Source organism: Phacochoerus africanus, chromosome 2 (assembly GCF_016906955.1).
Source record: "Phacochoerus africanus isolate WHEZ1 chromosome 2, ROS_Pafr_v1, whole genome shotgun sequence".
Lineage (NCBI taxonomy): Eukaryota > Metazoa > Chordata > Mammalia > Artiodactyla > Suidae > Phacochoerus > Phacochoerus africanus.
Window position 1 is genome coordinate 189,768,182 of NC_062545.1, and position 12,351 is coordinate 189,780,532.

The 12,351-nt window shown below is 44.2% G+C and overlaps 1 protein-coding gene across 1 annotated transcript; it reads left to right on the forward strand.

The window, feature by feature from the left end:
• The first annotated feature begins 668 nt into the window (after window positions 1-668).
• TOMM20L (translocase of outer mitochondrial membrane 20 like) lies at window positions 669-12,349 on the forward strand. Its single transcript, XM_047767447.1, has 5 exons — window positions 669-835; window positions 985-1,028; window positions 8,471-8,552; window positions 11,209-11,351; window positions 12,296-12,349. The coding sequence occupies exons 1-5, from the start codon at window positions 700-702 to the stop codon at window positions 12,347-12,349; spliced, it is 459 nt and encodes a 152-aa protein (XP_047623403.1). The 5' UTR covers window positions 669-699.
• The last annotated feature ends 2 nt before the right edge of the window (window positions 12,350-12,351 follow it).

Here is a 12,351-nt window from a genome sequence, read left to right on the forward strand (position 1 = left end):
ACCTAGACTAGAATCATGGGTCTCAGTTGATTTTGCTCTGGAACCTTTGGCTCTCAAGTCCGGCCCATCAAATTAATGTTTTTTTTTTTTTTTTCCACGCTAAATTATGCTTACCATTACTTCAACAAGCCGCCTTCCTTCTGCTATTGAGCTCAGGTTGGGAACTGTGGACAGCTGGGTTCTTCTAGGTGATAAAGCTAAGGAGGTTGGAGAGTATGGACTAAGGCCCAGGTGCTCGGTGGGCAGAAGTCTGAGCTAGAAATTGCCCACCATTGAGTTATGACTGAAATTTGCAGCTGGGGAAACTGAGGCCTAAGGAGGATCAGTTCCCTAGCTGGCCAGATTGCTGACATACTGGGATCTGCCCAATTAGGTGTCGTAAGCAGAGGCACTGGGGCAAGTTTGGGTTAGGGGTTCAGAACTTGGAGTGCGACCGATCTGGGTTCGAACAAATCTAGCCCTGTTACTCTGTTATCTGCAAGGCTCCCACACACCTTTTCTCTGACCGTCGGTTTCCTACTCTACGCGCCAGCCTCAGTGCAAGGCGTCGACGCGCCGCTGCTCACGCCGGCAGCCAGGCGCCGGGGAAGCTCCGAGGACACGATGGGCACCGCGCCCACGCCCCCTGCTGGCGGGTTGGGCTTCCCGCGCTCGCGGTTCCGCGCTCAACGCTCAGCTCGTGGGACTGCCCGCGGCCGGATGCCCGGCGTCCGCACTGTCCTCGGCCTTCTGGCAGCCCTGACAGCCTGTGGCGCCGTCGCCTTCTTTGGCTACTGCGTCTACTTCGACCGGAAGCGGCGTGGCGACCCCGCGTTCAAGCGCCGCCTGCGGGAAAGTGAGTGCGACGGCGGCGGGGCGCGGCGGGGCCGACCCGGCCCATGGGGCGAGGACGGGGCGCGGGCGGGGATGCCGCCGCCTAGGGCCCCGCGGGGCGCACGCCGGCGTCGGGACCACAGACCAGCACGTGCGGCGTTGTGTTTGCAGAAAGAAGAGCCCAGCAACAGAAGGCTGAGGGACGAGGCGCCCAGGTGAAGTGCTTTAGCGACTCCGAGGTGGCGTTACAGTGAGTAGCCTCCCGCCGGTGCGGGTCCTCGCTGGGCCCCAGGCCCCGTACCTCTTCCTGCGCAGTCATGCCTTAGCGCCTCTGCCTGCCTTCAGTCCGCTGCCTTTTGGCCTGGGTTGAGCTTCCGAAAGGAAGGGAAGGAAGGAAGAACCATTCTGGGGTCATGAAAAGGCAGCAGTACAGTAAACGTGGTAGAAAAAGGCGTTTCTTTTAGTTTATAACAAAGAAGAAAGAGGAGACTTTGCCCTCCCTGAGCAACACCTGACACTTGGGAACCCAGGCAGGAATTTGAGTCTTTGTTTTGTTTTGTTTTTTTTGGCTTTGTATGGTTGGTGAGGCATATGGCAATTCCCAGGCTCGGGGTTGAATAGGCGCAGCAGGCGCTGACCTACGCCACAGCCATATCAACGCTGTATCCTTAACCCACTGAGAGAGGCCAGGGATCAAACCCACATTCTCATGGATACTAGTCGGGTTGGTTACTTCTGGCCCAGGTCGGGAACCCCGAGTGATCGGTTTTGAAGATACTCACAGTCATCTTGGTTGTTGGTCCAGCTAACTCTTTTCATCTCTTATACATGGTGTTCTTAGGTTCTTTTGTGACTTTTCATTCATTCTGTCAGTCCAGGCCCATTGGAGGGCCTGCTGTGTATAAGGCCTTGTTCTAGGTGGGACAGAAGTTAGCAGTAGGCGGAGACTAGCTCCCATCAACAGGAGGATCATGGACCGGGCAGAAGTTCACAATCAGGGCAGGATTATCAAACATTACCATGTTCTATTTACCTACTACCTACTAAGTAGGACGGGACCACGCTCTGTCCTCGCCCCATGGGTAGTAGCTGCTACCTACTGCTTTGGTGCCTTAAAACAATATCTCTTGGGCGTTCCCGTCGTGGCGCAGTGGTTAACGAATCCGACTAGGAACCATGAGGTTGCGGGTTCGGTCTTGCGCTTGCTCAGTGGGTTAACGATCCGGCGTTGCCATGAGCTGTGGTGTAGGTTGCAGACGAGGCTCGGATCCCGCGTTGCTGTGGCTCTGGTTTAGGCGGGTGGCTACAGCTCCGATTCAACCCCTAGGCTGGGAACCTCCATATGCCGTGGGAGCGGCCCAAGAAATAGCGGCAAAAAAAAATATATATATCTCTTTTGCTCCTGAATCTGCAGTTGCAGCGGGGCTGGGTGGGAATACCACCTTTCTGCTGCACTCAGCTTCGGCTAGGTTGGCCCCAGGGCGCGGTGTGGGGTCTTCGGAAAGCTCACTTCTTTACACTTGGGGCAGTTACTGCTGGCTGTTGCACTTAGCTGGGACTATTGGACAGAACACCTACACACATCCTCTCCATGCGGCATGGTCTTGCTCACAGTATGGATCATGCAGGGCAAGCAAGTGTATATAATCAAGTGGTGTGTGTTTGTGTGTATACACACAGTTGACCCTTGAACAAAGTGGGTGGGGGTGGGGTTGGGGCAACAACCCTTCTCCCAGTCAGAAATCCGAATATAACTTTATAGTTGGCCGGCGCCTATCTGTGGCTCCAAATCTGAGGATTCAACCAACAGCAGATCATGCAGCACTGTAGTGTCTATTTATTTTTCTTTTTTGGCTGTCCATGGCATATGGAGTTCCCAGGCTAGGGATCAAATCCCACCCTCAGTTGCTGTATCCTTTGACCCGCTATGCCGGGGCAGGGCTTGAACCGGCATCGTGATGCTGCAGAGATGCTGCCAATCCCATTCTGACACAGTGGGAGCTCCGATAGTGCCTATTTATTGAAAACAATCCCCTGTATAAGTGGACCTGGCCAGTTCCAACTCCTGTTATTCAAGGGTCAGTGTAATATACATATGTTTCAGAGAGAGAGAGAGAGAACAGTGGGAGCATGCCAGGCGGTGCCTCTTCTGCGGCATTGAGGCCCACTTAGTTCCTCAAGGGGAGAGGAAGTAGACTCCAGCTCTTTTTTTTTTTTTTTTGTCTTTTTAGGGCTGCACCCACAGCATATGGAGGTTCCCAGGCTTAGGATCAAATCAGAGCTACAGCTCCGGGCCTACAGCTGCCGGCCTATGCCAGATTCGAGCCGAATCCATGACCTATATACCACAGTTCATGGCATCGCCGGATCCTTAACCCACTGAGTGAGGCCAGGGATTGAACCTGCAACCTCATCGTTTCTAGTCGGATTCGGTTCCGTTGTGCCATGACAGGAACTCTGACTCCAGCTCTTCATAGAGGTGTCTAGGTTCTGGAAGTGCATGTGGGGTTGGGACTATTACTGTGGCCGTCTTTGGAAGATGCAATTCTTTACAGAAGGGTTTGGAAAAGAAGTGGCATTGAACTGAGTGTGGGAAGATGTAAATTTGGGTCCTGGTTTCAGGGGAGATAACATTCAGGATGAAGGGAAATGTAAGTTATATAAAGGTGCAAAAAGGGATCTGCCAGGCCTTTTCAGTAAATCATTTTGACAAAGGAGTCACAGTGGGGGATAGTAGGAAGGGAAGTTGGAGAGCTAAGTGGGGTTGCTTAGGGAAGGCTTTAAAGGCCAAATTAAGGAATTCAGATTCAGTGGGGGAATTACTGAAGAGCTGATCAGGAATCCTTTTTAAAAAGAAGGAAAGAAAAAACCTTTGTAGATTAGATCAGGCAGGAGTGTGCTAGATGGTCTGGAGGAAAAGAAAGTCATTACAGCAGTGCAGGTGAGAAGTAATCACAGTCCTTATTTGCAGTGATGGCACTGGCAACTGGTGATGAGAGATGTGAGATGAATTGTCCAGAGAGCATGATTAGATTAAAGGGTCATGGAGAACAGGAGTCAGAGATTTCTGGGGAGTCTCTTAGAAAAGGTACAGTTTGACATGGTTAAGAAAGCAGGATAGGAGTTCCTGTCATGGTGCAGTAGAAATGAATCCGACTAGGAACCATCAGGTTGCGGGTTTGATCCCTGCCTTGCTCAGTGGGTTAATGATCTGGCATTGCCATGAGCTGTGGTGTGGGTCACAGACACGATTCGGATCTGGCATTGCTGTGGCTGTGGTGTAGGCTGGCAGCTGAAGCTCCAATTTGCTCCTAAGCCTGGAAACCTCCATATGCTGTGGGTTTGGCCCTAAAAAACAAAAAAAGAAAAGAAAAACAACAACAACAAAAAAGAAGCAGGGTAGGGAGTATTCAAAGCTGGGCATGAGAGTGGAGATGGAGCACTTTCTGTGGGGGCATAGTCCTTCTCCTTCACTGCCCTTGTCCGTGGTTGCTGTTACCTCATCTGTTTGTGTGATTATTTGATAGATGCTTTCTGTTTATTAGCATCAGCTCCATGAGAGCAGACCTCATCTGTGTTTTTATTCTTCATTGTCTTTCCAAAGCCTAGGACAGTGTCTGGTACATGGTAGGTGCCCAGCACATATTTGTTGAATATTGTTGTTTATTGTAGGCAGAGCGAAACAGCTTGTGCAGAGGCACAGACCACAGAATTGCCATATTCAAAGCGTCATGGCCACAGAGATAGCTGAGTTGTGGTTTGGTGCCTTATTGTGGAGGGCTTTGAATGCCAAATCAAAATGGTTTGATATTTTTCTGTCAGTTATGGTGACTTTATTTCAGAAAATGAAGCTAATATATTTATTTTTTGGAGTATGGAGTGGAGGAGGGAAGTCAAAGATAGGAAAAACAGTGGCAGTCCAGATGGGAAATAATGAAGCTGTGAATTGTTTCAATTGAGGAAGAGGCAGAAGCAGGAATTTTTCAAATTTCTTTTCATAACAACTCTGTTCTTCTAGTTTTCTAGATGAATAAAGCAAAGGCGCTGAGAGATGTCTCACCCCATCTCTTAGAGGATCTTTCTTCATCCTCAATCCGTGTCCTTTTTGTTTCCCAAAGTTTGGTCTGTGGTCATTCTGCACTAGATTTACCTGGGGCATTTGTTAAAATATAGATTATTTGACCCAAGGACCAGCTATTATGATTTAGGAGCTCAGAGGTAGCCCACGGGTTTGGGGCAGTGATTCTCAGACTTGAGGATTTATAAAAGCATCTGAGGAGCTTCAGATTCCTCGACTGCAGTGGTTTGGGTAGCAAGGAGGTGCAGTGGATTAAAGGATCCGGCATTGCCTCAGCTTCAGCTTGGATTCAGTCCCTGGCCCGGGAACTTCCATATGCCGCAGGTGTGGCCATAAAAAATTTTTTTTGGCAGATTCCTGGGCTGTACTCATAGAGATTGATTTAGAAGGTCTGGGTGGAGCCCAAGAAAACTGTAGTTGTAATGGCTTCTTTGTGAAACACTGCTCTCAGATTCCGCATAATTCCTCTTCTCTCTGGAAACTCCTTCCTTTCTCCATAAGCGATCTCAAATGTGCTGCTGTAGACCTGGAGCCCCAGTTTTGCCTGCCTGCCTGCCAGAGTCTGCAGCCTAGATGCTCTGTTGGCACCTCAACTGTATGTGTTCAGAAGTCAATTCATCATCATGTGAGCCATTGCCACTGCTCCTCCACTGTTTCCTTGTGATGCTGCTGCTATTGCTAGCCTTCCTGCTTTGACTCTGACTCATCTGGCTTCAGTATCAACCTCATCTTCCACAATCAATCCCCAATTCTTATTTTTCTGTTCTCTATCTCATTTCCTATTTCCTTTCTATTTCCATTGCTCCTGTACTACTTCAGGCTTTTATTATCTTTCACCCAGGAAATTGAAGTAATTTTCTGACTTGTCTCTCTGCCTCTCTTTTTATGCTGTCAGAGTAAATTCCTTCTAAACCTCAGCTCTGTATATATAACTCATTGCAGTAGCTCCTTACTCTGCACATGAAAGACTAAGAAGCTTTGGTGCCTTATATATTGACAGCCTTATTTTCCTAAGGGTTAGAAATAATACATGGAAAGTTATCAATGCATAACTGGCCTTTGGTAATCAATAATTATTATTGTTACTCTATCCACTGTGTCATAATCCAGCTATACAGATTCACATGATATTTTCCCTGCCATTTTGCATTACTTGTCCTCTTCATCAGACTTTCACTGAGGTTCTCATCTCAAGTGCTATCTTTTTTTTTTTTTTTGCTTTTTTTAGGGCAGCATCCATGGCATATAGAAGTTCCCAGGCTAGGGGTTGAATCAGAGCTACAGCTGCCGGCTTACACAACAGTTCATGGCAATGCCAAATCCTTAACCCACTGAGTGAGGCCAGAGATCGAACCTGCATCCTCATGGATCCTAGTCGGGTTCACTAACTGCTAAGCCACGAAGGGAACTGCCTTCAAATGCTATCTTTTCTGAGAAGCTTTCCTTGACCTCCCACATAGATGGAATGTCTCTGTACTTTGAGCCCTAGAAGACGTTGTATTTCATTGTTAACGTATTATTGATTTTGGAGTTCCCATCGTGGCTCAGTGGTTAACAAATCGGACTAGAAACCATGAGGTTGTGGGTTTGATCCCTGGCCTCACTTAGTGGGTTAACGCAGGCTGGCGGATGTTGGATATGCTGGTTTAATAAGGTATCATCCAGGAAGGCAATTAGATGTGCATGGTGATGTCATGGCCAGTGCCTGCTGTGTAATTTTTTGTTGTCTGAAATTGTAACTGTTTTTTTTTTAATTTTGTTTTTTTTTATAGTTGATTTACTATATTGTGCTAAAGTGACTTAGTTATACATATATGTACATTTTTAAAAACATTCTTTTCGGGGAGTTCCCGTCGTGGCGCAGTGGTTAACGAATCCGACTAGGAACCATGAGGTTGCGGGTTCGGTCCCTGCCCTTGCTCAGTGGGTTAACGATCCGGCGTTGCCGTGAGCTGTGGTGTAGGTTGCAGACGCGGCTCGGGTCCCTCGTTGCTGTGGCTCTGGCGTAGGCCGGTGGCTACAGCTCCGATTCGACCCCTAGCCTGGGAACCTCCATATGCCGTGGGAGCGGCCCAAGAAATAGCAACAACAGCAACAACAACAACAAAAAAAACCAAAAACCAAAAACAAAACAAAACAAAAACATTCTTTTCCATCATGGTCTATCTCAGGAGATTGGATTTAGTTCTCAGTGCTATACAACGGGATGTTGTTTATCCATTCTAAACTCCATTTTAAGAAATTATTAATATTATTATTTTCCTTTTTGGGTGCCCTTCAGCATATGGAGTACCTGGGTCAGGGATCAGATCCAAGTCAAAATTGCAGCATAAGCCACAGCTGCAGCAACACCCAATCCTTAACCCACTGTACCAGGCCAGGGATCGAACCTGTGTCCCAGTGCTCCCAGTATGCCTCCAATCCTGTTGCGCCCCAGTGAGAACTCCAAGAAATTACGTTAAGTGTTATAAAGAACAATTGCATTTGACATACTTTTTTTTTTTTTTTGAGATTGGAGTCAAGAAAAATTTATTACAGAATCAGCCAAGCAAGGAGAATGGGCAACTTGAGCTGAAAAAAAACCCCCAGGAGTTCCTGTTGTGGCACAGTGGAAACAAATCCGACTAGTATCCATGAGGATGTGGGTTCAATCCCTGGCCTCACTCAGTAGGTTAAGGATCCGGTGTCACTGTGACCTGGGTGTAGGTCCCAGATTCAGCTCGGATCCCATGTTGCTGTGGCTGTGGTGTAGGCCTGCAGCTGTAGTTCCCATTCAGCCCCAGCCTGGGAACTTCCATATGCTCTGGGTGCAGCCCTAAAAAGCCATAAAAATCAAAAAACAAAAAACCTACCAAGCCCCAAATAAAACAACCAAAAAAAAAAAGGGAAAAATAAAAAGACCCCCAAACGCCACATGTCACACTTCGGATTTCAGGACTAGATTAAAAATGTGGCTTTTTTTTTTTTCTTTTTCTTTTTCCGGGCTGCACCTGGAAGTTCCGGGGCCAGGGGTCATATCGGAGCTACAGCTGAGGACTGTACCATACCTACAGCAACACTGGATCCAAGCCACATCTGGGGCCTATGCAGCAGCCTGTGGCAACGCCAGACCCTTAGCCCACTTATCAAGGCCAGGGATGGAACTTGCATCTGCACAGAGTCACAGAGACAATGTTGGGTCCTTAACTTGCTGAGCCTCAGTGGGAACTCCTCAAAATGTGCTTTTAAAATAAAAGTTAAGGAGTTCCTGTCGTGGCACAGTGGTTAACGAATCCGACTAGGAACCATGAGGTTGTGGGTTTGGTCCCTGCCCTTGCTCAGTGGGTTAAGTGTCCGGCGTTGCCGTGAGCTGTGGTGTAGGTCGCAGACGTGGCTCGGATCCCTCGTTGCTGTGGCTCTGGCGTAGGCTGGTGGCTACAGCTCCGATTCGACCCCTGACCTGGGAACCTCCATATGCTGCGGGAGCGGCCCAAGAAATAGCAAAAAGACAAAAAAATAAAATAAAAGTTAAATACTTTTGGTCAGTAACCATAATGCCTTATATTCATTACTTATTTAAATATTCTGTGACTCTTTTAGTTGTGGGATCCAGCAAAGAATGAAAAATTACAAGAACTTTTTCTGCAAGAGGTACAAATGGGAGAATTTTGGTTGTCCAGAGGTAAGAATGTAAACATTATTTTGTAAGCAGTTATTTATGGTAATTTGAGAAATATTTATGGGTTGGTATTTGTATGTCATATAACTAGCTGGATGTATTAACCAACTTGCTTCAGTTAAAGAGAATCTTTCCCAGCATTTTCACTTCATCACACTGTCCAGCTCCACTATGTTATAATGTTTGGGTTCATGTTGCAGTCTTGGCAGTGGGCAGATGGAAAAGCAAAGACAAATGCAGGAACACCTCATTTATTATCAGATAAAGTTCTAAATAAATGAGTTTCCCAAGTAAATGTTGTATGATTCAAAACTTAAAAAAATTTAACTGCTTTATGAAAATTTTCCTGCCTTAATGTATTCTTAATAAAAGAATTACTTTTTTGGGGGGGGCTACACTCATGGCATGTGGAAGTTCCCAGGCTAGGGATTAAACCTATGCTACATCAACAACCTGAGATGCTGCAGTGACAATGTCAAATCCTTAAAACACTGTACTGCAAGGGAAATCCAATAATTACTTGTTTTTGATGGTAAAATTATTATGAATGACCATTCTTAGATTGTAGCTAATATAGTGATACCTGTGAGGGCACCTTGCACTTAATGACCATGAATTGTATTTTGAATTATAATTTATCCCCACCTAACTCCAGATAAATTTGAGGAAACTGTGGAGTTCCATGGTGGCTCAGTGGGTTAAGGATCCAGTGTTGTTACTAGTATGGTTCAGGTTTGCTCCCTGGTCCTGGAACTTTTTCATGCTGTGGGTGTGGCCAGAAGAAAAAAAAAAAAAGACTTGAGGAAAATTCACATTATTTGTAGGTGAAATGATGGTAGATAATATAAAAATGGAACCTTTCAGCCTTAACATTTTTTGAGTGTAAATATGGAGTGGAAGATTATGGATTATAAATAAAAAGAAAAATAATTTATTACATTTTATTTTTAGGAGCTATCATATAATAGTATAGTTAGAGGTGGATATGTTACAAATATTGAGATGATGAAAACAAAAACTGTAAACTTGAGTTAAAAATCTTTATTTCTAAGACAATAACATTATTTTTGTGACCCCCCCCCCCCCCAAATTAGCACTTTTAAGGTTATATACTTCACTGTATTTTACTTCTAATGCAGTTCTTATCTTGGTTGCTTATTCTTTAAATCCCCACCAAACCCCAGACCAATTAAATAAGAATCCCTGGGGTGGGACCTAGGCATCAGTATTCTTTAAACCTCTGTAGGTTGTTACAATACACTAGTTGAGAACCAGTGTTCTGATGGAATAATTTTTCACCCAGTTTTCTCTAATCTCCAATCCCTTTTGCAACCACCCCTATTTTCACTACTTTGCTGCCAGGTAGCCCTCTCAATTGTGTTTGTGGCTATATAACCAGAAGGACCAAAGAGCCAAAAAATTTTATAGAAATTTCTGACTAGCTGATTTGATTTATTGGTTGGTTGACCTAATTAACCAAATTGATTATTGTGTTTGGGTCACATTAGTACCATCAGCTTAAAAGCAGGCACTATTATATATTTTTCTTTCTTTGAAAGGTTTTATACAAAGTGTTTTTTCCTACTTATGTTAAATATGTCAAAATCTCATCTATTATTGGATACACCTGAAGAGAGGCAGCACACTGTAGTCACAGGGTTTAGAAAATTAGGTTCTATTACTAATTCAGGCGTTTTTGCTGCACCTGGCAGCATGTAGAAATTCCTGGGCCAGGGATCAAACCTGTGCCACAGCAGGGGCAATGCCAGATCCTTAACCTGCTAAGCCACAGAATTAGGAACTCCTAATTCTAGCATTTTAATTACCTTTGAAACCTCAAATTATTTCACTGATCTTTGCCTCTGTTTCCTAAAACCAGGTAGTGAGACTAAGTGATACCATGTTTTAGCTTAAATAGAAAGTCCATTGTTAATTTCCACTCTTCATGTTATCCTAAACTCAAAACCACTTAGAAATCTAAGTGCATCAATCTCTTTTCTTCCCCTGGATATGTAATTCATGTTGCACTAAATCTTGATTCATTTCTTTGATAATACAGTCTATTTTTAAAATCTCATTAAACTAAAACACCAAGACGTTTCATAACCTTTTTAAAAAACTCAATCCCTCCCTCTTGCATACCCACATTGCAGAACATGAGCATTTCCAATGCAGAGTGCACTTTTAAATAGTAATTTGGGGGCGTTCCTGTGGTGGCTCAGCATTGTGAAACCCGACTAGTATCCATGAGGACATGGATCCAATCCCTGGCCTCCACCAGTGGGTTAAGAATCTGGCATTGCCAAGAGATATGGTGCAGGTCAGACGCAGCTTGGATCCCTCGTTGCTGTGGCTGTGGTGTAGGCTGGCAGCTGCAGCTCCAACTTGATCCATAGCCTGAGAACTTCCATATACCATGGGTTCTGCCCTAAAAAGACAAAAGAAAAAAGCAATTAGGGTCACAAAGTTGTTCTCACTGCAAGTTGACCACAGTGAATCTAATTGGCAGCTCAAAAATTTCCCCTTTATACTCTTTACTCTTTTTGAGACTTGTCTAGTTTTAAAAGCTTGTGTAGTTTTAATGCTTGGTGCTTTCTTGGTAATTTGTAGAATGTACATTTTGAAGAACTTTAAAATTTTGTTGTAAACTTTGTTTCAGGAGAACATCAAATGGGGGTTGAACACCTCAGCAATGCCTTTTTGGTGTGTGGGCAACCACAGGAACTTCTGAAAGTTTTCAAACACACACTTCCTCCCAAGGTATTTGAGATGCTGTTGCACAAAATTCCCCTTATTTGCCAGGTAAGCAAATACTTAATTATCTTTGTGAAATGAACACAGTAAATAAACATGTTGGGCTTGATTACAAAAAAGAGCAAAGTATGTGTGTGAATGGCCCAAAGTTTCAAATGAGTAAAGTCTCTGAATTTTTGTTTGCTTTTCATAAGATTAAGCTTATTCTTTCATGTTCCTTTGACTGTAATTGTATATTTTGTTGGGTATTAGGCATGTCTCAACATTTCAACTTTAAAGATAGCATTGTTATCATTTATCTCTGTACTTTGAAAGATATCAAAACTATTGACTGCAATGTCAACAGAGGCTTATAAGTTAAATGGTATTATTAAATGATCTACTGGCTTAAAATTCAGATGTAACACAGAAAAATATAAATCATCAAAGCAGAATAACACTTCTACTTTCCAATAATATGATAAGACATAGAAATCACTTTGGTAAATTTAAGCACATAGGCCAGTTAGTATTCTCTTAAGTACAAGTTAGATTGGTAAATATAAGTGGACTGATACCTATTAATAAACTGGCTTATGAATATATTTCATTTGATACCAAACTGCTGGGTGTACTTACGCATCAACTAGAATTTCGTGCTGGGACAAGGGCTTGGATTTGTTTTAGAATTCACTTAGCTATAAGACACTACTTTGGTTTACTTTTTATTACATTGGTCACATGCAATGGCTGAGAATATACCGTATATTATTGGTTTAACTTGGAATCATTCATGTTGGATTCTTAGCTTTTGAACAACACAGTCTCCATTAAAGCACAATAATCAGCTCTTAAACATTCGTAAGCTAGTCTCAGATGGGATGTTTCCTGAAGATACATGAAATTGTAGCTAGGATAAAAATGTGTAGTGCTCACCCTGACACAGGAAGGGAGCCAAGAAAAGGATTGTGCATTGAAATGATTAGCAAGTAACTATTTTATGTATTTACCAGCAATTTGAGGCAGATATGAATGAGCAGGAATGCTTGGAGGATGATCCTGATTGAAA

Bases quoted from the DNA above. Each gene is read 5' to 3' on its own strand.
- TOMM20L (XM_047767447.1), top strand. From the start codon at position 700: ATGCCCGGCGTCCGCACTGTCCTCGGCCTTCTGGCAGCCCTGACAGCC. The intron at 8,553-11,208 runs GTAAGAATGTAA...ACTTTGTTTCAG, and splicing joins AGAATTTTGGTTGTCCAGAG to GAGAACATCAAATGGGGGTT. The intron at 11,352-12,295 runs GTAAGCAAATAC...TGTATTTACCAG, and splicing joins AAATTCCCCTTATTTGCCAG to CAATTTGAGGCAGATATGAA.